The 25,204-nt window shown below is 29.3% G+C and overlaps 3 protein-coding genes across 4 annotated transcripts; 1 reads left to right on the top strand and 2 right to left on the bottom strand.

The window, feature by feature from the left end:
* Nucleotides 1-756: 756 nt before the first annotated feature.
* On the top strand, nt 757-21,365 carry LOC124425619. Of its 2 annotated transcripts, none has more exons than XM_046966174.1 (8): nt 757-897; nt 1,037-1,074; nt 1,137-1,308; nt 15,683-15,743; nt 17,008-17,079; nt 18,990-19,129; nt 19,996-20,147; nt 20,372-21,365. In XM_046966174.1, the coding sequence occupies exons 3-8, from the start codon at nt 1,185-1,187 to the stop codon at nt 20,441-20,443; spliced, it is 621 nt and encodes a 206-aa protein (XP_046822130.1). In that variant the 5' UTR covers nt 757-897; nt 1,037-1,074; nt 1,137-1,184; the 3' UTR covers nt 20,444-21,365. The 2 variants fall into 2 exon arrangements, with proteins under 2 accessions (XP_046822130.1, XP_046822141.1); XM_046966185.1 differs by having other exon boundaries at nt 1,021-1,074.
* LOC124425602 (neprilysin-like) lies at nt 5,231-10,150 on the bottom strand. Its single transcript, XM_046966155.1, has 18 exons — nt 10,012-10,150; nt 9,701-9,933; nt 9,451-9,612; nt 9,259-9,342; nt 8,906-9,114; nt 8,382-8,798; nt 8,192-8,287; nt 7,969-8,110; nt 7,759-7,885; nt 7,537-7,627; nt 7,279-7,455; nt 7,090-7,190; nt 6,950-7,011; nt 6,825-6,876; nt 6,687-6,754; nt 6,468-6,610; nt 6,221-6,391; nt 5,231-5,523 (listed from the first exon to the last, which is right to left on the bottom strand). Exons 1-18 carry the CDS (start codon nt 10,032-10,034, stop codon nt 5,347-5,349), a joined length of 2,535 nt encoding a protein of 844 aa, XP_046822111.1. The 5' UTR covers nt 10,035-10,150; the 3' UTR covers nt 5,231-5,346.
* A 152-nt stretch (nt 21,366-21,517) lies between the features above and the next one.
* On the bottom strand, nt 21,518-24,289 carry LOC124425608 (geranylgeranyl pyrophosphate synthase). The gene is made up of 7 exons (XM_046966164.1): nt 23,922-24,289; nt 23,509-23,663; nt 23,156-23,300; nt 22,944-23,064; nt 22,653-22,792; nt 22,460-22,562; nt 21,518-22,366 (listed from the first exon to the last, which is right to left on the bottom strand). The coding sequence occupies exons 1-7, from the start codon at nt 23,979-23,981 to the stop codon at nt 22,179-22,181; spliced, it is 912 nt and encodes a 303-aa protein (XP_046822120.1). The 5' UTR covers nt 23,982-24,289; the 3' UTR covers nt 21,518-22,178.
* Nucleotides 24,290-25,204: the final 915 nt, after the last annotated feature.

Below are 25,204 nucleotides of genomic sequence, written 5' to 3'. Positions count from 1 at the left end.
TCAATGTTTTTAACAATATAATATAATAATATTTTTTTAATATATATATATATGATATACATGTATTTTAAATACTGTTGTTTAATCATTAACTGTATCGTAATGATGTCTACCTCACTCGATGTTTATTAGTTATATAAGTATGTAATACACATGCTTTCGTGAGCAATCAAATATATTTTTATAATTGCACATTGTTATACATGAAAATGCGTTTATTGTAAATAGGTGAAGTATACCAATCTATGATCATTGCTTATTTGTTTGTAAATGTGTATATCCTTGAGATCTGTTAATGTATGATATTCATATATAAATTGTTATATAAAGTGTGCCTTAAAAAATAAATAGAAAAATAGTAATTATGATATAGTATCATTCCAATACATTAAAAAATATGAAATCTATGATCAGATAAATTAAAAAAAAAAAAAAAAAAGAAAGAAAGAAAATTAAATTTTATTTGAATGATTATCTTTTTAAATACCATTAAAAAATTGTATGAATTACATATATGTATATAAAACTATATCAAAAAAATAATTATCCTTAAATTAATACTGGCATATTTGTTTCTAATTAATCGAAAATTGCATAATCAATTAAACAATCATTTGTTTACAATTAAAAATATGTAAGTTCTCGTATATAAAGAGACGGAGTAAAAGTAAATATCAAGTGCGCAGGTGTGGATTTTGGCACGGGGATGCTGTGACAATCTTGCTGGATGAGCTTACCCTCTCAGTCGTACGCGACCTTTCGAATAGTGAACGTGTTGCGTTATTTCAAGCGTTTATATTTCGCGCCGCTAGACTACATCGGTTTACATTGGATGATTATTTCCACGCGTCTTCCGGTCTCGTTCTACAAGTCAAATAATATATTACATTTAATTATGTAAATAATTGTTATTTTTTACACGTATATTTTTTATATATTACAAATTATTATTGTTTAATATTTTCTATAAGAAAATCATCGAATTTTATTTCTTTATATAAGAGTTTTATGTTTCAATAGTTGGCTTCCGTTTCAGTGAGGTTTTGATTCGAATCACGTAGTAACGGATCGGCGGTACGTGATACAATTAAGAAATAGCACAAGTTCGAATTTTTGAAGGACTATCCTTTTTTCAGAGATTACAACTTGGCGTTGTCAACAATTGTTCCTTCGTGTTTTTTTTTATGGTGACCCATATGAATCATTCCAGCGAAAATAACCCTGAAGACGGTATGTCGACTTACGTTAGATCAACCGATACGCATTTGGGAACATTGACAAGGATCGTGGGTGTCTGTACAGCGATCGGTAAGTAAAACTAAAAACTTTATTAAAAATGTATATATATATATATATTTTGTTAAAAAAAAATATATATTTAGTATTTAAAATACGTACATGGACATCATCGAGTTTGTTTATGCATTTATAGAACATTTATTATATTACCGCCATTTTATAACTATTAAATATAATTCGTAATAATGAAAATATTAATTTTTTAAAGTACTTAAAATATTTCGTTTTATACTGCCTAAGGTTTTATAACCGGTTCGATAATGCTTGTATCAATTGCCAAGTTTCTATATGGATCGAGCTTGAAATTGAAAAAGGTCTTTTAAAAGTAACTATTTTTTTTTCTCTCTCTTCATGATGATCCATTAATATTAAATAGATGTTGGGGAACGGTTCGTCAACAAACGTGAAACATCTTTTCTATGTGAATGAATAGGGGATGTGTGCATAGAGTATTCTTCCTATCCTAGGTGAGATCGTAGAAAGCATATTTACTCTGAGTAGGTAAACGTTCCAAGATTTCGACGAGTTTAACGACCTTACAGGAACAAGGGGTTGAAGGGGTTGAAGGGGTTGAAGAGGTTGAAGGGGTTGAAGCTTTTTTTTCGTGCATTTGCGAAATCGTAAAAAACTTTAAGAGTTATCTTTGAAAAAATGACGTGATTCTTTTCACAACTACCGAACTATAACAATGTTGAATTCATTGAAATAACAATGTTACCTTCGAAACGTGAATAACCTTTTCTCACGAACAAACGGAATAGGTCATAAGCTGAAAAAGTCAAATAAAAGACTACAAATAATGTTCTTTTGATGTAACAATGAGGAGGGAAAGAAAGAGTCGTGCTCTTTTCTCTTTTCACAAATTGTCGCAGTCTTTTATTTTAACAGTGAGATTTATTTTCTCCGAGCAAACTGAATGCGATAAGATGCAATTAAGGGTTTGGCAAGGAATACGTTGGCTTCCTTGAAGATCCTGCAGTTCCTTGCAAATATGATTTCACGCGGATGCTCTAAGATGCAATAGTTCACGACACAACGTGTTGCTCGCGAAATGCGATATTAAATCCTTTTTTGTAAAAATTGAAAAAAAAGAACTTTAAAACAAACTGTCTTCATTCAATAATCTTCAAGTTTATTTATAAATTTATACATTTGTCGTTAAAAATTTACTATACGACGGATTTGTATTTTCAGTGTGTCCTATCCAGAATCAAAAATAATCTCTTGACATTTTATCGATTAATACAATATAGTATAGTGCGTTAGAAATTGGTAAATTGTTGGTGATACGCAGAGACATAAAATCAGACAGTAATTACGCAGTAGGTGATTATTTATCCGGTGAACCGAGGCGCGCTCGCCATTCGTATTAAAGCGTAAACCACCACTAATTTGGCTACGCTCGATGTGATTACGTTGCTGAGAATCAGTTCTGGATACGAATTACGTCGCCCTACATTTCTAGCAAAATCTGCTGCCAATTGTGCAACGACCGTACTACCGCACGATCTATGGCGATTCGATAAACATAGCCAGATTAAATGCTTCAGTACAATCGTCGAGTTTAATCGATTATTTATATACATTATTTATTTATTTGTTTAATCGTTTTGAATACTTTTTGAATACTTCTTTATAAATTATTTGTTTTTATCTATTAAAAAACAAATAGAAAATTGTATCAGGATCAATAATGCTTATTTATTACAATTAATTTAATACAATTATGACTCACGTGTAGATATTCTTCAACCGACCGCTATATCGAAGAGATTCAATTTCCAACTAAAAATAATTGTAATAATCGAACAAAATTGTCACGAGATCATTATATAACTTCATAACAATAATTCATTAATTGGTTCATATGTAAAGTAAAATCAATTATAGATTCGATTAATTTGAGCGTAAATCTGAGAGTAATGAAAGTTCTATAAATACGATAATCGTTTTTAGATGGTAAAAAACTAAATTGTAAAGAACTAAAATAATATTGTTCAATTTAAAAAAAAAAAAACGAGTTGAAAAGATATTGAAGATTATTCATTATTTATATTATTTATTCGACAAACATGTAATAATCGTTAAAAAATTCTGACCTACATCTTCTTTAGTATTCAATGTTAATTTCTCCCTAACAATAAGATAATTTGTCGGTCAATCGAGATGATCGAATACAATGAGCAACTTGAGATGTCGTAATTGATGAGACAAAAGAAGTAAGCGATAACTTTTTAGCTACGTTTGATTCGTTCAAGAACGAGCCGATTAATCGGTGTTCTTTGTTCTTTGATTTATAAAATTAAGAAGAAAACCAGTTACTGTAAGGAACTATTTGATTTAAAACATTGGAACCTAAAATATCGCAATTGAAGTAAGTGGTAGTGAAAAGAGAAAAGAGAAAGAGAGAGAAAGTAAATGGTGAGGTCGTTTTATCCCTCGATTCCTACTTTTTTCTCAAATAAAATGAATAGAACTAATTTGCTGTAACTGTCTAGTCGTAGTGAACGACTTTCAGCGGACAGTATCGGATAAGAAAAGAGTTTTCCAACGATAGCCTGGAGTTTGGACGAATGATTTGAAAGGATAAGATAGAAGAAAGAAATCGGATTTGGATGGACAAATATGTGTCTCTCTTTCTCTCTCTCTCTCTCTTTCTCTCTTTCTATTTTTTTTTTTGCATTAAAATTTTAAATTGTATTATTTTTAAAGAAAATCAGGTAGGAAGTAAATGATCGCTCGAATGCATATGCAAAATCATAAATGTACCGATTCAAGTAAAGTACCTCTTTGGAAAAGCCGTTGCCTTATTTGCACTTTGTGTTAGGCAACTTACCAAGGCGAATGACAATACGAGTAGGGAATCCAGTTTGTTTGAACTAGTTTAGGTAAGAGTGGAAGACGACATAGTATAGTACATAGGTACATATAGTTATACCTACCACAGGTGGTACATAGGTAAGGATAAGGCACGATAAGGACCTTGTGCAATAAGGAGAGTAGGACAATGTGAAAGCGTATATCGAGATACTAAAATTACAGCAAGATAAGATGAAATTCAGGGATAAACGTCGTCTATGGTGCACGATCAACGGACTCAAAGGTTATAAAAGAAGTAAGATGTGATTTAAAATTTAAAAGGATATGTATTTTTCGTAAGGACGAAATTTGTATCTTTTTTATTTAATTAAAATTGGATATAGTTTTGAAAGAATTGTAATTATATCTTAACAAAAGTCTTCATCTTTTAAAAGATTCCAAAAGTTTTTATCTTCTAAAAGATTCCAAGATGTAAGGTGTTTGTATATATAAAAATCTTTATATATATATATACAAAGATCTCTTAGTAAAATGCTTTAAATCATAATCGCATGATCGCACGAAATTCATTAAAATCTTCCACTGAATAAATATAAATTCTTTTAAGAAATAAGAAATACTGTGTGAATCGAAGACGTTTTTTGTGACCTGATTATTTTAATCCTTTCTCTTTTTGTTTTGTTAACCGATAACATTTCTGTTAATAAGGATCGTGTGATATAAAAGATATATTTCTTCTTTGAATTAAAAAAGATGTTAATTCTATATCGACACATATATAAATATCCGTGTATGTCCAAAGTGCATTGAAAGCTTAAAATGTAAAATATTCTAAAAGTAATTACTTCGGAGATGGTTACAGTATGAAGGTACAAGATAATCAAGAGACACTTTCTATGTCCTTTATATGAAAGCACTTTGGTTTTATCATAAAGGGATCAAAGCGTGTAACTAAGAGCTGTTATTAATTACGCACGATCTACGTACATAGATATATGCAGTAATTCATAGAATAATTTACTTTCGTCTAATTATTTCCTGAAAGACGAGACTACATAAAACTAGATTGTCTCCATAGATGCTCGAATATGATAATGCAAGTCGAATGAAATGGTTTTTGTATCTTATTTATTTATTTTATTTTACAAAAAACTCATCATCTCAAGATTATATCAAATAAGATAGATTGAGAGGATAGTCAAAGAAAATATCATCTACCGTTTCCAGTTACTCCCAAATGTTGCACTTTCTTTTTGGATTCATTCGGCTTCCGACCGGGCAATTGAAAGACTTGGCAAAACTCTTTGAATTTGAGATAGGCCCAAGTACTCGTAATTGTCCTGTACTATGTTCATCCTTTTTATATTCCTTCAGCTGTTCTGGACTAACTACTTCGCAGTAGGTCTGAAAGGATATAGACAAATATACATAAATCTATTTTCTCTCTTCGTACGAACGAAACGAATATGTTTTTTCATTTGATTGGATTCTTAAAATCTGACAACCCGTAATAACGTTCGCTCGTTCGAATGTTATTCACGCTCTTCCGTCGTAAATAGAACGCATCAACATCTTGTCTGTTCATTCCTTGTACAATTTCTCCCTTATTGCACATCGTAATACGGACAACAACAGTGGAGAGGGAAAAGATCGGAGAAGCGATTGTCGCGATACCATAGCCAGCCACGTATTAAGGGTAAAGAAGAGGATAAAGGAAGAACGTGCAGCATCCCTGGCAAGTCCAATTTAACGCACATAAAATAAATCTCTACATTTGTCGTCGGTTGACTTTTTATTTTTTTATTTTATTTTGTATTTTATTTTTTTAAGTTACTCACTTGAGATAGTTTCCTTCTTGCCTCATATATACACGTTTATTTCAACGAAATATCTATATCTATCGTAAATTAAGTTTAAATGCTCTTACTTAAAATAATCGTATCAGTAACCAGAGGATATATTAAACAATTATTTAATTTAGATGTTGTTTCAAACGTTATTATATATTAAAGACAGCTGCACGAACATGACAATCTTACGTTCCATTAATTTAAGATGAATCGTCACTAAAATCTATTGATATATATGTATTTATACTTACGTTAGCGTAAGACAAAAAGAAAAGTTGTTCGATGCTTAAATTTTCCAAGCCTGGTAAAACTTCCGATGACTTGTCCTTATTTTTTTTTTTATATATACGATATGCACCTAAGGATGCTTCGAGACCCATCGAATCGGCTATGTTTTCGTTTTTAGTTCTATTACCGTAACTCTGTGAATATGAAAGAAAAAAAGTAGATAAATTATTTACATCGAGCAAATGAAAAATTACTGCATTTACAACTCACCAATGGATCTTCACTTTTTTTTAGCACTTCATCTTGTACCAGATTATCATATTGATTGACGAAGCATTCGACTCTTTTGTTATAAGCCGAAACCATTATGTCTAACCATTGAATTTGTTGACCATTTTTGTTATAAAGTCGTCCTTTGAATAGAGACTTATTAGTATTCTATAACTGTAGATTCAATCAAGATGGGATTGATCATTATTCCTAGCTTACCGTTATCGTCGAATCCATGATTAACTTCATGAGCCATAACAGCTCCAATAATTCCATAATTTATTATGCTATAATACGTGAAAGTTTGTTTGTGTCAAATATATAATTCTACTTACATAATGTCAAACAGTAACTTACGGTGGTCTTGAAATTGCAAACAATGGATTTTGAAAATCTGCCGCTGTTACAACTAATTTATAAAAAATAGATACGGAGTACATTAATAACATTTCAATGTATTTAGCTTAATTTATAGAACTTACACATCATATTTTTAAATGGTGCATATAAAGCGTTCAACATAAAAGGCGTAATGAAACTTTCTCTGAAATTAATGAAAATTCATAAGTTTTAATGTAGATAGAAATATATATGTACGGGTATAATGTATATATATACTAACATATTATATTTCGTATCCATTTTTAACATACGCAAATTTTTCCATATGGCGTATCTGCTAAAACTCATTCTGTTTTCGAAATAGGAAGGACCAATTACGAGCTTAAAAAAGTTATTAATCGATGAAATTATTGGAAAAGACATAAAAAGAAATAAAATGTTTTTAATAGGATCAAACAATTTAACATACTCCCTTATAATAATTTTTCATTATCGTAGTATTCGAATACCAGGATGGATATCCGACAAGTTTTTTAATATTCTGAACTTTTTCTGTAGCAAATTCACGAGTATCATCATCTAACCATTTTGATTCAGAAATTTCACGTTCCACTTCTTCCTGTATATATGTGATCATTTCTTCTGCCTTGTGATGTATTAAGATAACGTTACGGCAATCCTTGTTGATATTATGATAATTGGTTTAATTCAAATACTAAAACCTTACCGTGTTTTTGATTTCATCAGGAAAATATTTCTTAACAAAGGTGTATGCTGTAATGTCCATATCCATTATTTCCGATACACATTTTTTAATCCTGAAATTTATATCTAATTTATATAATAATTTCTTCTTTTCTTTTTCTCAAGTTATAAGATATGAATATTATTGCTGATTGTAAAGTAATAATATTGTAAAGTATAATATCGTAGAAATAATACTACAAACCGATCCTGTTTTGATAAAATTTTCTTATCACATTGATCGTCCGTTTTCATAAATTTATGTAATATTTCCATTCTTTCGGTTGTAGCGTCCATAAAATGACTAATGTAAAGCCAATGAATGTAATTGACTGTAACAATATAATTTTATAAAATTGATTATATTGGATTACATGTATTTTTTAACAAAGGATATTTTTCTTATCAGACTTACTAATAACACGATTCGATGTTTCATTGAGTAAAGAACTAAGAACTACAAAAAAATCTGCCGATTCTATAAAAATTTTAACATCTTCATCGATCTTAACATTAGCAGAATCAAACAAAGTTAATATTTTACCGACGAAATTAATCTGTAAAAAATCGGTTGATTTATGTATTATTTTTTATTGAAAAATGAATAGTATAGATAAATAGATAGAAGGACATTTCACCTTAGAAGTTCCTGTAGTAATAATCTCATTATCAAATAACTCTTGAAATTCACGAATCGACATAATTGCACTACTGCTCCTGGAGTTTTCATCGATCTTGAAAAAAATTCACTCAATGTATTTTTACGCAAAACCAAAAATAATTTGTTACAAAAAAAAAAAATTAAAATGTCAATTGAGTTAAAAATACCTCTTTTATCTTTTGTTGAAATATTACAAGGTCATTAGCATCTGCCTTAATACGATCTTCGGAAATTTTAAATCCTCGAGTTTCGGCAATGGCCATCGCTATCTCGCTAATCAAATTAATATACTCTTCTGTCATATTACGATTTTCTTTTGAATTGTTTAATTCTTCAGAATCTGCATTTTTACTGTCCTGCTCTTGACTATCCTGTTGTCGACTATCATTATCTTCGTCATTCAAATATCTATAATTTTTTTCTTTGTTCTTATCCTTATGGGTTTTATTATTTCCGTAATCTTCACTTTCCTTTGTGTTCTCATATTTACTATCTTCATCATTCGATTTACTATCTTCCTCGTTCGATTCTTCATTATTCACTCGCAATTTTTCCGAACCTGTAGGCATTCGCGGTGATACCATCTAAATATCAGAAAAAAGAAATAATTTTTTAAAAATTACTTTAAAGAAATTAAACTTATTTATTTATCAAATTATTAAATGTAATGACTATTATTTATAATACATACCTTTATAAAACTTTCGTTTTGAAAGTGCGAAATATCAACTTTAATATTATAAAATGAATTGTATCCCGTTAGAATAGCGTAATAATCATCAACTTTTTGCCAGGTATGTTCGGTTTCATCCCATTCTTCGGGTTCCATTATCATCGGCCAACCACCAATTCTTGCCATAGTTGTGACTAAAGGCTCAAGACCCTTTCGTTCTCTGCTCTCTGAAATTTGCAAGGTATTCATTGAGCCATGCTGTCCTATATCGCGTATCTTTAAACGTCCATAAAAGAGATCTCCATCAAAAGCAAAGTAATTTATAAGCACATAATAGTTCTATATAAAATAGAAGATTTTCTTTAACTTACTGTAATCTGTACAAGTTCGATAATAATTTTTTCCCAATTTAATTGTCAACAAATCTTTCGTGTCTGAGTTTGATTCTAGAATTTCTTTAAAAATACATATTTTTTAACAAAAATTGTATAATAATAAATAAGTGAACAAATAATAAATAAATATTTAACCTATTGAGTATATGTATAAATTCGAAAGGTTACCTTGCACTTGACGTTTAAGATTATTTAGCATCATCTGAAAGAAACTCCAACTCTTCTCGCCAGCTGGAATCAGATTACTTTCCCCAAACTTACCACATGCGTATTGATAAAAATCTTCGCAAGGATCAACCGATTGATTCATATTATCCTTTATTATTCGAGCTGCATCATAGAAAAGAAATATAATAAAAATATAAATATAATTGGGATATGAAAAAAATAATATTGAATGAATCTAACTATTATATACCGATTAGTTTGCATTCATCGCTGTGACAGACAATTTTTTCTTCCTTTTTTTTCCCCTCGAAGAGCTTTTCTAATCCGCGAGGATAATGATGACCGCGTGAAGAATGACTTCCGTGTGAAGAACGACGATATTTCGCATGATGATGGTACTTGGATAAAGGAGAAATATCCTCATGTTCAGGTAAGGCGTCACGGTGTATAGCAATTACCGTTAAAATGACTGCCCAGAAAGCACTGCAAAAAGAATCAAACATTTAAATCGTATTATTTTTCAAATGGTTTAATACAAAAATATAGTTGTAGATTACTTACATCAAATACCAGAATTTTAACATTTTTAATGAATTTTTATAGAAGGAATATTACGGTAAACGGCAAGCCAATATCATCTAAAGAGAAAAAATATATTATATCATAATGTTCAGCTTTTATATATAGGCTTATGAAGAAGGAAGGACCTTGATTTGATTAACTTAGTTCCTGGTGATAGGCATACGTTAGTTATGTACTACTCATCAATTGGAGATATAACACATCCATTAATATTTTCATTTATTTTTATATATTTTTGAATTATTTTTATGATCAGTTACATTTGAAAAATATGTATTTTCGCAAGGGACCTTTACATTTAATAAAGAGACAGTTCCATTTGAAAAATATGTATTTTCGCAAGGGACCTTTGAGTACCTTCCCATTTTTTGCAACCATCTTTTCATGAGATCCCATTTCAAAGTTAGAAAGAACAATACATTTGATACATGTTTGCTTCTCACTTCATCAACTGTATACCTTTCTCATCGTACCATTCGTTTTGCTTTTATACTTTCATTATACCTCGTCTGCCTTTGTTTCTTCTTTGTCTTTCTCACACTTAGGTATTCTATTCTTTTCTCTGACGAAATATGGTACTTTATGTACTTTTTACTTCTAACGTCTTATTGTTTATAACTTGTCGTTTGTAGACATCTTACATTCATAAAAACTCGAGTCTCTGTACTCATAAACTTTTAATCTGATTATACGAGAGAAATTAAAGTCATTTTATCTTTTTATTCTGTGTTATTATATAAGAGTTATGATATTTATGTATATGTATGATTTATTCAAGCGGATGCAGAAAAATTCTCTGCAGGGAATAGCTGATGTGCATATCAAAAGTGTGAATCGGATGGATATGTGTAAGTTATTCATGTTACTACAAGTATTTGTATTTTCTTGGAAGCGGAAAGACCCTGAAAAAGATAAAAGGTTACATGCATGTTTCCGCGTTTATGATATCGTCGAAATGATAATTTAATGTTAACTACAATTGCAATGTAATTGCAGAGGCATTTAAATACATTAATATGCACTAAATCTCTCTCGTAGCCATAAAACATTGGAAATATATCGATGGTCACTTTAAAAAGCAGACGTTGAGAGAAAAAATTCTTTTCAAACGAATTCGTACGATCCATTTAGAAAAGGAAAAAAGATAAATCATAGTTCTATTTTGTCGATACTTATAGTACTTCACAACGACATTTACAGAATCCAACAAACTGTAATAAAAGGCAAAAGAATGGACCCATGTTTTTTAAAGGAATGCTGCATTCGCTGATGAGAGAATACTTGAAGCTTGAGTTTAGCGGAGTTGGTTACAGAAGCTTTCATCGTTTCTACAAAAAGCTTGTATCCAGTCTCATACGTATACTACGGCAGGGAATGCTATATTACTATTCAGAAATGCATGTTGGGCCATTTTAATCAAGAACAAAAGTTCTAGTATGAAAAGATGCAAAAGCATTCATCTTTACGCAAAAATCATGATGCAATATGATGTTTGTCAATGTACCATATCAATTTACATAGAAATCTATATCTCAAAAAGATTTCCATCAATAGTAAAATAAAAGGTAAGGATGTCAATACTGTATCAATTAAATTAATTGCTCCGTCAATTACTAATTTCTATCTCTGTGTTATCTCGAAATAAATCGAATCGTTGGAAAAATTTTGACAATTCAATTTCTATCAATACGTAAAAGGAAAACGTACGACTGCATTTGACGCATACGAATTTGAGTGGGAGAGAGGCACATCTGCCTCTGAAAAGTGAAATGATTTCTATTTATCGTTCCAAGAAAGAAAGTAAGAAGAGATTGTCAATATGATTTTTTTTGTATTTTATTTACTAATGCACGATTTCTATTCGATATACTCATATACATAGCGATATATTTTACTTAGAGTCATCGACAAATTTAGTAGAAAATTCGATAGATATGACTCAAATTAAAACGATTGTTGGAGCAAGAGCAATTAGTTCTCGTCGTTAATATCGAGCGAGACTCTTCGTTAAAACATTTAGCTTAATTTAACGTGGAATTATCGCGTCCATTACACCCTTGAACTAGTCGAGCGCTTCTAACGTTTCAATAGGTTTTTTATTTTTTACTTTCTTTTTTTGTTAAAAATGTCGTAAAATCCTTTAAAGCTTGAAAAAAGTTCATTTCTACCTTCATTTCGGTTGGTCCGTGCGATTCATGGAATACGATCTGGATCGTTCGTTATTTTTATGCGAAATTTTTAGTTTTTGTATCCACAGAATGAAACGAAATATCATACCCATTTCGACTGAGAAAAGAAGATAAAGGATTTTTCACTATGCGAATCATATGGAAATCTTTTTGTTCAAATAAATGAAATTTTTTAAAAAATTTTGATCGCTAACGAAAGAGTTAAAGGTTTTCAACAACTTAGATATATTGACGGTGGCAGCTAATTATACGAAGAAGTAGCACGACGTCTTAATTATAACGTGCTTTCAGTCCTTTTAAGGGATACTCTTAGCGCAAGTGGTGTCCGTGGTTAATTGCATCGCAGAGATGCATCCGAGGGTAGCGTCGTGTCTTTAATTGAAACCGTGCGACGTTTTAAAATTTCAATTTTTCCATGGCACATAGTCACAAGAACTTGAGAAATGTTTCGTTTGAAAAAGACGCATGTTCTTTTGCAAAAACAAAGAAAAAATACTTGAAGATCGAATGGCACGAAGAAAAGAGGAGAAAATGTGTATAGAAATAAAGAGAGAAAGGAAAAGGAAATGAAGAAAAAGTGGAGCAAGAAAAGCTAAAGAAAGATGAAAAACGATGAAAGCTAAAGTTCGACGAAGAGAAAGTAAAAGCTTTGGAAGGGTGGTAAACGAGAAAGGGAAGATGAAAGTTCAATCGTACCGATCTGTCTTCGTCCTACCGACGGAGAAAGAAATTAAAGAGAAAGAACGAATATCGTATTCTGCATCCCTAAAAGAGAAAGAAAAGGGCTGAGGAAAAACGATCAGAAGAATTTTTCTACCTTCTTCATATTTCCTATCATTTTTCTTTTCAACATTTTGTTTCTTAACTTTCTCTCTCTCTCTCTCTCTCTCTCTCTCTCTCTTTCTCTCTCTCTCTCTCTCTCTCTCTCTTTCTCTCTTTCTCTCTCTCTTTCTTTGGCTTCACTGTTTCTATTTGCGACAATTATTGAAATATTTCATTCCGCATGAGATTTCTTCGAATCGACAATACTAAATGTTTTCTTCGCATTGTGAATAAGATGAAATAATTTTCTATTTCTCTGATCGATTTACTTGACCTCCTTCCTTTTCCTTTTTTTTCTATTAATACTTTCCCATCATTCTACATTTCTTTTTTAGTTCTCTTATATTATAAATCTAATAAAACCTACGATTTCTTCAAATAACTTATCTATTATCATTTCTTACTTTATACATTTACTATAATTATATCGTTGAAATCGTAGATATAGAGAAATAGGCGACGCGTCACTTCACCTGCTTTATGTATATATGATCGTATATCTCCATTGTTTCAGCGACCTTTAGACCGACAGGGAGTATGTAAATGTGCAGTATAGTTAAATTTCTGCAATGGCACGATAATCCAAGCCTTCATAATTCATAGGTAGAAATTCATAATGGAAAATTTATTGTGAAATCTCGTGTATATACATATATATATATATATATATATATATATATATATATATATATATATATTTATGCATGTATGTACGTATAAATATAGTAGACACATTACTTATAAGATTAATTATATAACCATTATATAATTAAGTATTAAAAACATGCAATAAAGATTATTCAAAATATTTTCTCATTTTAAAGATGAGCATTTCATATAAAAAGAAGAAAAGCATTTCATTTCCAAGGAAAGAAAATAATTAAATTCATCGGATACAAACGGAGTAAGGTTTAGTCTATATTTTTTATTATTTACAAACCTCATTCGATTCGTTTTGTCATACGATAAAATATCTCATCTCTAACCCTATCGAGAGGTTGATCGATTCTATGAAAACAAGCTTTCGTCGGCACGCGTCTGTGACACCAACAATCTCTGTTTGAGTACCATTTGATCGAGCGCGCTCCACTCGAGCGCCACTTCAATCGTATTTTCCAATTCGTATTTTATAATCGCATCGCACTGACATCATGCTTATCACCTATCACATGGACGAACTATGATAATCGAACGTCAAACTTTTCTACCCGTATCACGCTACCCTCTTGAAAGGATAAGTTGTTGATTTCGATCAGCATCGCATTGCCATTGATGAAGTACCACTTTATCGTGATCTATCATCATCTACGAAAAATATATCGTTGTTAACTTCAATGGATCAAATTATTATTACTATTATTATTATTATTATTATTATTATTATTATTATTTCGTTGAATATATCGTTTCAATATATAAATATATTTTTTATTCAAACATATAGATTTTTTTTTAATATACATGCCTAAATACAATATTAAATAACGTACGTTAATAAATCTCGTACGATTGAACATTCTAACGATTAATTATACATATAAATATTTTATCAAATTCAATTTTATTTCCCTCTATTGTCTACCTTCAAAATTACGTTAAATTTCAGTTAATTCCACGTAATCGCAATAACAATAAAATTTCAATAGCTTTTGTTATGCAATCGTCACTTAAACTGAAAATTTATTTTCACTATATGAGAATGCCGATGAGATATAAACTATTCACGACAAAAACCACTTTGCATCCCATTTCCTTGATTAAAATCTTCCTGAATTATATTGGCGTTCAAATTTATCACTTATTATTGAATCTATAAAGATAAATGATTATTAATATGTCCATATTTTAAATATATATAAATATCTGATCAACAGAAAATTTAATAATCTTTATTAAAAACTGAAATTGTTTAAATTAGTAAACATACTTATATGTAAAATCGGAATTCACATAGAAATATGCAAAAAATGAACAATTAAAAATAAATGGATTTTTTATATGTAAGTGTTATATACTAGGGCCATTTGAAAAATTTATGACCTCATCCACAGATTATGATAATGTATATATTTCATTCTTAAAATGAAACACATCTTAAAGTGAAAAAAAGAGCCGCGAATTTTTCAAATTGTCTTCGCATTACAAATACAAGTATATGAAGCCAAAAACAAACTGACTCTTCTTATATATCTTGAATGTAAAAATGCTTAAATTTCACTCTTATAATAGTAATTAAAGGGATGGCACGTTTGGTACACGTTGTGAATTTGGTGCCAAAATATTCGAGGGTTCTGATACGGAAGATAGATATATAGATACCCATTAGATCTCTGGATATACGTGAGCTGTAAATTGTAAAGCAGAAAGCCTACCTATACACATATGTACGTTTTTCAGCCGTGTCTGCCAATAATAAATGTAGTTAACGACTGGAGTTGAATTTATAACGTTAATCCTGCCAAAGGAAGTACTTCATCTTTTTATATTATTATACGTATTCGTAAAGTTTTATCAACTTAAGCAGAATGCAATAGAACGTTTAAGATTTTGTTTGATAATTTAATTTTATTTAGATATTTTATTTCTTATTTAACGATAAAACTTTATAAATCTTATTTTTGTTTTTCCTTTTATTTCAGTTGTATGCGGAGTTGGAGTGGATGTGGCGTACCGTCGACACAATATGGGCCTTTACGTTACGTGAGGATAATTCAACATGCGTATACCGTAATTCAATTCACGCATTATCCAGATTCAGAGAAAAAAAAATATTGACGTTAGATTAGAAACTCGATTCAATCCTAAATTTGATGTGTTTTTTACTTTCTTATCTCGTTATCTAACGAAAGAAGAGAAAAAAAAAAAGAAAATTAGTAAACAAGTACGAAGTAGGAATAGAACGTAGCGTAATGAACGACGATTTCCATCGAAGACGACGGAAAACGTAATTTCATCTTTCTGCTCACAATTTAATTTTAGAGAAGATTTAATTATTACAATAGGAAACGAAGGACGGAAGAAGCAAAAGAAAGAATTAAATTACCATTTCGATAATATTTAGTCGATTTGAAAAACTACTCGATAATTTCTCTTTCTCCCTACATATATACTACGTAAGATAAGTTTAATAATAAATATATCTCCAATGTCTTTCAATATCGTTAAGAAAAATGTACAAGTTTGTTTGTTTAATTGCATTCTATCAATAACTATGCGTACTCTCAACGAACATATGAAATTCTTTAATATCAGTTAGAGGCGGTCTTATTCTTTCAAAGAAAATCACTTCAGCGTCTATAACAATTTTTTATTCTCCATGTACTATCCTATTTATGTAGTTTGAGAATAAGAAAAAAGAAATTGAGAATAATACTTGATATTTTCCGCGAATTTAGTCATTCCGTCATTACCCGAATTTAGTAATTTGCATTAATGTAAATTTTCATTGTTGATCCAACGAATCAAGATTATTCTATTTTTAAATTGATGGCATGATAGTAGAGAAATAGAAAAAAAATATTTTACGTTACTTCAAAAAGATGTTTTTTTTTTTTTTAATACTTAACGCTTATAAAATCTTTGCTTTATTTGACGAATGAGTTATTTCGTTTTAATTGTCATTCATTTTTGTTAAAAATATTACATGCTTATACTTACATGTATGCACATACACATATATATATTTTTTAGTTTCTAAATTACTTTAGATTCCTTATTTATTCAGTTATAGTTATTCTTTTCTGATCTTCGTCATCGTATTCCATCCCAGTTGTTTTCATATTTTCATTAATCTCATTTCTTTTTTTTACTCTTTTTTCGTTCATTAACATATTTTTTTTTTTTGTTTACGATACGTTTTTTTCGTCATAAACGAAATAAACATATAATCTTCATATCCACCCGCTATTTAATTTACGAAAATCTCAACACAATTACGATTATTTCATTTTTAATTCTATTTCAGAGCCTCGTCCTTGATGATATTTTTTCTCGAAATCACCTGGGCCATCACTTTATTCGTACAGATTTGTGTCAGGTACGTTCATCATGTTAAATAAATCATTTATCATCTATCTTGCTTGCATACTAACGAAGTTCATCGTACGAAAAAAACAAGGTCACTCAGAACTCGGTGTATTTTCTTATGCATTTAAATGTTCGAATCATATTATTAAGACCTGTGATTTTCTTATCAAATAAATTGAAATTCTTATAAATGATTTTGCATCAGAGAATATCTATTCTTATTCAATATAATGAAATATAAATCATACGAAAACATAATTAGTTGAACACAAAAATCAAATAACATTGTTCGATAAAAAAAAAAAAAGAAACAAGAGTAAGGAAAATAAAAAAAAATAAAATAAAATAAAGAACTACGAGAAATCCGTAAATTTATCCTCGCAAAATTCACAAACACGAGGGCTTACGTTGGCTCACCACCCTTTTTTCTCGCGTGAATTTTTTTTTTTTTTTTGATTTCATAATTACGTGTATAGGAATTAGAGGTGGATTCGCAGAAAGTTACACAGCATCGTGGCACTCGAGGTTCCCAGAGAAAAACGAAATTCGCGTTAATTAATATTATTGTGAATAACCTCGGAGATAGCGCCACGACCACGATAGCCGTGGGTTGAAGAGTAAATTAGAGAGATTCGTTAAAGCCTCTCATAGTTTAGTTTTTCTGCAAAAAAAAAGAGTCGACGAACTAAGCTGGCAATTACTAAGTCGAAAAGTTTAGCCCAGTTTTCGTTGTATTACTAAAACAAGTTCGGTATCCGAATAGGATAAAAGAAGGGTGAAAGGATAAACGAAGAGAGAGAGAGAGAGAGAGAGAGAGAGAGAGAGAGAGAGAGAGAAAGAAAGAAAGAAAGAAAGAGGAAAGGGGCACGCAACGATAGAACGACGCCAGTTTGGAATCCAAAAGTTCGCCAAACTCATCTCAGCGAAGGAGAAAATTCGGGTGATCTAGGAAACTTGTGCGCGCGCGTCTTTAGTCAGCGTTTATATGTGTGCTGCTGGTAAAAGAAAAAGTTGAAAGAGAAACGAGGACGGGTCTTTATTGACCGACTTAGTCCCATCTATCTCGATCCGACACGTCGCATTTCGGAAGTTTACGCCCTTGTCGTAGCCATTAAAACGCTTGGCTACGACCACTCGATATCTCGTTTATAACTAAAGTAGTTACGACTGACAGGGAAAACATGCTGACTGGCATGAAAGACGTGATAATCCATATCCCTGGTATTCCTAATCTTTTAGCTCATCTTCTTATTTCCTTAATTCTTTTGTTATTTCACATGAAAATAAGTCAATATTTTTTTTTTCTTGTTTGTTTGTTTCTTCTTTTTTCTTTTTTTATTTATACAATAATTATAAGTAAAGCAAGTAGAAACACATTGCTTCCATTTAACTAAATAGAATATTTTCAATTTACTCATCGACATAAATTTTCACGAGACACAACCCTTTTTCGTTTTTTATTCGTCTCGTATATACCGAATCAATAAAAGAGGAGAGAAGAGGCAAAAAAACATAGGATTCTATTGCTCTCTCGTCTGGCTTTCGTCTAGTATAGCTGCAATTCATAGAATCGCTCTCTAGTTCAAGTCCATCGTAGATACGATTTAATTCAAGTGCGATAAATCTCACGAAGCGAAGTGCTCTTTTTTTTACGTTAAAACTATTGGAATATAATATGAGTAATCGAATGGCCAATTGACAAGAGAGCATACATTTTCAACATAGTTTTCTTCGCAAGCATTTATTTTTTCTTTTTTTTTCTCTTTGAGTAGATATTTTGCAAAATATGATTTTTGTTATTGAAGAGTAAAAAATCTCTCTTTTGCTCGATTGATTTATGAAAAAAAAAGAAGAGCTAAAAAGTGAGATAGCGTACAACAAAATAAGCGTAAGAGATAATATCGTGACTTTTGTTTTTAGAAATGAAGAATCCCTTTGTTCGTATTGCTGGTCGCGCGTACTCACGATAACGAAGGGTTGGCGAAGAGCATTGTTTTATCTACCGCTGTCCTGCATTTTGGCGTGGAAACCGCACAAACTCGGGCTTTCCTATGTCGCGGGTAAGTTGGCAAACGGAATGCTTAAATGCGTCATGCGTGCAACTTTATGAGATCTCTTTTCCGGCCTTCCTTTAATAAACAATGACGCGTGAATGCCGTGAATAAATTCATGGCCAAGCACAAATCTCCTAATAGAATTTTTGTACCTTTGTATTGTATTACAAGGAATTTCTAATACGACATATAATTTGCCTACTTGTTTAATGTTTTCGATTAAAAACATGAAAAAAAAAAAAGAAAAAGAAGATGAACTCCACAGTGCTATCGAAGTCTCGAAGTTTCCATAAGAAAAGTGAATAATCTAATAGAAAAGTTTTCGAGAGAACACGAGCCGCGATTAAAATCCAAGTTTTAAGATAAGAATCTTTCCGCATCCTCGTTGACTCTCGCTTCGGATTGAATTTCTCTCTTTTATTCGATTAAAATAAAAAATAAAAATAAAAGAAAAAAAAAGAATGAATTACGATATATACAGATCGAACGTTTATTAAAGTACATTTACATTTCTTTTGTAAATTTAACATATTATGTACAAAATGTAATCTGTCTTTTCACGATACCGCATGATGAATGAACGAACATATTTCTTCGAGAAAACTTTATGTTTCGACTTTAGCACAGACGCCATCATACTTGAAAATTATATTAATGATTCATTTTATAAACAAGAATTGATCATGCTCTACTTAACTGCTCGTAAGTTTATGTAAAAATTAATATGCAAAGGCCGACCGAAAGTTCGGCCCTAAAAATATTTATTTAAATTTATACGAATTAAAAAATATCGGACTAATACCGTGAACTACATCCAAACATTATGTAATTTATTATACAATTATGAATAAACTTTTTATTTTTATTTTCAGCCGGCTTGTTAGCAATTTTATCTTTATTGCACATTGCTTCGAGCGCTTTAGGAAGACGTATTTCCTGCCAATCAAGCTCCGGGACAGATTCTGTTGGGGAAAGTCTTCTGAACACGAGACCCGAAAATTACGATCGCTTCGAAGAAGTTTTGGTAAGCGGCTTCAAAAAAAAAAATGAAACAAAAAAGCCAGAATGAATTTGAATAAGTTTATCTCTGTTTACTATTTACTAATGCTAATATATATATATATTATTGCAAGAGATAATAATACGGAGTGAGGATTGAATAAAATTTGTATTGACTGTTAATATCACATAAATATAGATATAATAATTTAGTAGGAATCATTTGTTAAAATAATATTTTTACTAAAGGTACCAGAAGTATTAGACGACGGTGTGTCTGGACCAACAGTACGAATTGGTGACAGCGATGGAGAAATATGACACGAACGTCAACCCTCTTGGGTCAGTGAATCCGATGAAGATAGTGAGCCAGAACCAAAGACGTGTCAAATAGCTACAGTATCTTAACTTCTTTGAAGTTTGGATAAAGAGGAAACTCGTGTTCAAACGTGTATCGAACGATACGTGTAATATCGAGCAACCAGACAGATTTCTTCGTCCGGCATAATTAAGTATAGAGCATTAATAGCGCAGAAACTCGAAATTAACAAAAAAAGAAAAAGAAAGAAGAAAGGGAAGAAAAGAGAGACAAAGAGAAAGAATGAGAGAAAGAAAGAAAAAGAGAAAGAAAGAAAATAAGCTATGTTTAAGAAAACTCTTCGGGAGATTTTTTGAGAATAATTTTAATAGACCGAAGTCAATAAATGTACGTGTATTACGGAAAAATCATATATTGAATGGAAAACAGTATAATGAAAAAGCGATATTAGGAAAGACTGAGTTACCGTGCATTATAAAATTATGCGAACATTTATAACAACAATAAAATTTGATACATGTAATCAAAAACAGAAAGTGAGTACTAGGAATGAGTAAATAGATTTTAAATAACACAACTCATTATGTTTTCGTATATCCTTCTTTTTATTTATTATACGATTAACTTTAATAAAAACAAAAAAGATATATACAAAATAAATTCTAAATCACATTTAAATGCAAATAAAGAAAAGATGCTTTAACGCAATATGAGGATTATAAGTCAAATTAATGAATATACGTTTCCGTTCATTAACAAGAAATTGTACAAATTGTCATACAAAGAACAAAGCTGAAATATCGAGTAACAAATATTTTTGTTAGTTGATATAGAAGCATATTTCATACTTAACGTGTGCTTTTTTACACAATGATAAACTGTAATATTATAGCTCATTATGTATACACATATGCAACGTATAATCACGTAATGTACAAAAAAATTATGAATATCGGTGCTGATTGCTCAATGTTATGTATAATATAATGTATCATGAAATTTTAGTATAAATACCAAGATTGATAATAAAACTTGGAAATACATAATTGGTTGTCAACTCATTAAAGGCACAATAATAAAATGATACTGGAACTGTTGTAATTAATAATATTTTATACGTGTGTAAAAGGTATACATAAATATTTAAAATCATTCAATATCGAAAACATTTTACTGTTATTTAAGCCTGTTTTACTATAAACCTTTATAAATAATCAATAAATATAAATTAAAAATATCATTTAATTCCATTTATAAAAATTGTTAACTTATATAACATACACCACATAAACATCATTTCACACTAACCTCTATTTTTGTTAATATATAAGTAATTGATATTAATTTTTTACGTACAAAAAAGATTATTAATTCTCTCAATATTGTTATACAATATACATATTACTTTTATATATACTGTAACATGGTTATTATTCATTTTAATAAATAATAATTTTATAAAAAACTTTAAATAACTTTCAACACATTAATGATGACACATCAAAACAAAAATTAAATCATTCTCTATTCATATTGTATTTTTTATAAACATTTAATATTTCCGGTATTTATATAAAAACTATAGTTAAAATTATAATAATTCCATAGAACAGACACATCAAAAAATGTTAAGTATTATACCATATATGTACATTCTTAAATAAAATAAGCATTTGCTGCATTAACATTATTTAATAGAATGTTTAATTAAACTTTTAGTCTAGTTTCTTGTGAATTTCAATTTATAATCTCATCTAAAAGTTTTATTAATAATGGATTTCCTCCAAGACGTTCTATTTCATCTCTAGCTTTTTTATCAATTGATTCAAGAACTTGTCTTGTATAAGCAAATGATCCAAATTTTTCTAATAAATTTACACAATAACGTTTTACTTCAACATTCTTAGTTCGTTGCCTTAAAATATCTTTATTATAAAGCATTAAGGAATAATACTCTTTTTAAAAAAACCGATTAAATTATTAATTTATATATAAATATCAAAATAGTCAAAGGATACTCATTATCTGATGATCTTCGGGATGACTTCTTATCGCATGAATAATAGGAAAACTGAATTTCCCTTCAGATAAATCTTCACAGTAACTTTTGTTTTCTGTATACTGTAAAAGTTAGATTATTCAAATTAATATCTTAAAATATTTATATTCATAAAAATTATTTTAATGCAAAAAATGTTACTGTGATCTTACTTCTTGATTACATAAATTACAGTAGTCATCCCGTATTTGAAAGTAAAGACCTATAATTCCTGCTAGTTGTGAAAAATCTTCCTTGCAAGTGGAGAATAGTTGCATTAATCTCACAGCCAAGTTGAAGAGTCCACCAGTTTCTATTGTGCATTTAAACATAGATTGAATAACACTGATTAATATATATATGCATATACAAACACACACATTTTTGTTTATAATTACTACATAAGTTTTTTTCTATGACCTATTACAAATATACATACTTCAAGCAATTTTATACTGTCTTACTTTTAATAGTCATATTTTTGTATTCTGATTCAGATGGACAAATATAATTATCTCTCCAATATATATCCATGCCTTGACCTCTATGAAGCTCTAAAATTTGTTCTGTGAATACTTGTGTTGCCTAATGAAATATTTGATATTCATTAGTAGTATTAAAATTTAACAAAATTAAAATAAAATCACATTAAAGAATTATTTACGTTATTACTAACCTCAGGGTGGTTTAAGGAAAGTACTTTCTCTAAAGAAATAAATAAAACATAATTTGCAGCATTTATAGTACTTGGCACACCATAAATGGAATGTGCTACTGGAATGCCTCTTCTTAAAATAGAATTATCTTGAATATCATCTAGCCTACAATGAGGAATATAAAATAGTATATCATCATTAAATATCCAATAATTATGAATATTCTTTTCTATAAATTTACTTCATTTATTTAAAAAAATGTAAATATTTTATCAATCAATCAAAGTATAATTTTTATACATAGGATTATTTAAATTAAGTAAAAATAAAATATATAAAATATTATAAAAGGATAAAATTTTTTTCAACCCACAAAAGACTAGAATTATGTAGCATTTGTATTATATTTCCAACAGCCTGAATTTTATTATCTGGTATTTTTAACCAATAGTTAAAGGCATTTGCTAATTTAGTTCTTATCTGTTTTCCAGGAATTTGAAGAATATAAGTAAATGGTTGAAGTAATATCTATAAAAAGAAATATATGATTCAATATAATAATTTTCAATACAATAATCTAAAATAATTAAATATTATAAATATTGTATATCACATTTATCATTACTTATAGAATTTTGATAATTTCAATCTAAAGCTAAAAACATAATACGTATTTGCTTTCTATTTTTAGCATAATAATACAACAAAGACGTGTTAAATTTATAACATTATTTATAAATATTATCATATATTACGTGTCATAAGAAAATATAACAAAATACTGACCTTATCTTGTTCATGATCACCTTTTTTTGAATAAGGAATACCATTACTATCTATTTCCATGATTTACATAATACCTTATCCAAATGATTCATAAAATGTTTGTCTACTTTTTATATCAAATAATTAAAATAAGATCTTAAATTAATAATTTTAAAATTATAAATAATCTTTTACAAAAATACTAAGTTAATACTTCATCGATTTTCTGCTTGTAGTATACTACTACTCACAATTGCTTACAATTAATGAGACAAACTTATTATCAAATAAAAATAGTATAAAGGAATATTATCATTAACTTTAAGTCTAAAAATCATTTTCACGACTACGTCATGTGGATATTCCACTATGCACTTTCTTTAATAAAGATGGTTAGATAGAGTTGCCAATAGACGATATAATCACTACTAATACCATCTGCCGGTTGAAAGAACACATTACATCATTTGGATTAATAGCATTTGGTTTGTAACATTACCATTTGTTTTTAATTGATTTGCAAAAAGTCACTATATTTCACTTCCGTATAGATACCCAATGAACAATTCTCTAGGAGTCCGATTTCGATATTCTATTAATCTCGATCTAATAAAAATTTTATTACAATTCCCTTTGTTCTTTTTGTTTATCGCACTATAGATTGGTTACATGTACTTTCCATGGTAAAGAAAGATAAAGTTTCGATCAATTGTGTTGATCGATTTGACTATTGTAATAGTCGAATAGATTAACAATAATAGTTTTGATATAACAATAATAATAACAGTTGAAAAATTAAATATGTTGGAATTCTATTGTTCTCACGGATAGCCAATCAGATTGCAAGATTATTGGCGCGATAAATGGAATGTCCATAAACCAAATGTAAATCAAAGAAATTATTTAGGTAAATTTTAAATTAAAATTTTGTCTTATTGTGAAAATAAACTCTTAAAATGAATCATTCGTACAATAAAATGTATTACATGGATTCTGAAGAATCACAAAATTAAATATTTTAGTTAATCAATTTGTTTCTTTGTTTATATCGTTTTATATTTTTATAAATTATATCAATTTATAATAGAACATATAATATATATATATATATATATATATATATTTGTACTCATCCAAAGATAATATAATGAAAAATTAATTCCACTATAATTGATAAATTTACTTTGAAAATTTAATTACTTAAAAAATATTTTTCAAATATAAGCTATAATAAATAAAGTCGAATCCATCGTAGAAATGCTACATTACGGAACATTACATATCTTACAGTTCTTACGTTACGG

Source organism: Vespa crabro, chromosome 1 (genome assembly GCF_910589235.1).
Source record: "Vespa crabro chromosome 1, iyVesCrab1.2, whole genome shotgun sequence".
Classification (NCBI taxonomy): domain Eukaryota; kingdom Metazoa; phylum Arthropoda; class Insecta; order Hymenoptera; family Vespidae; genus Vespa; species Vespa crabro.
This window is presented reverse-complemented; position numbering and strand designations above follow the sequence as displayed.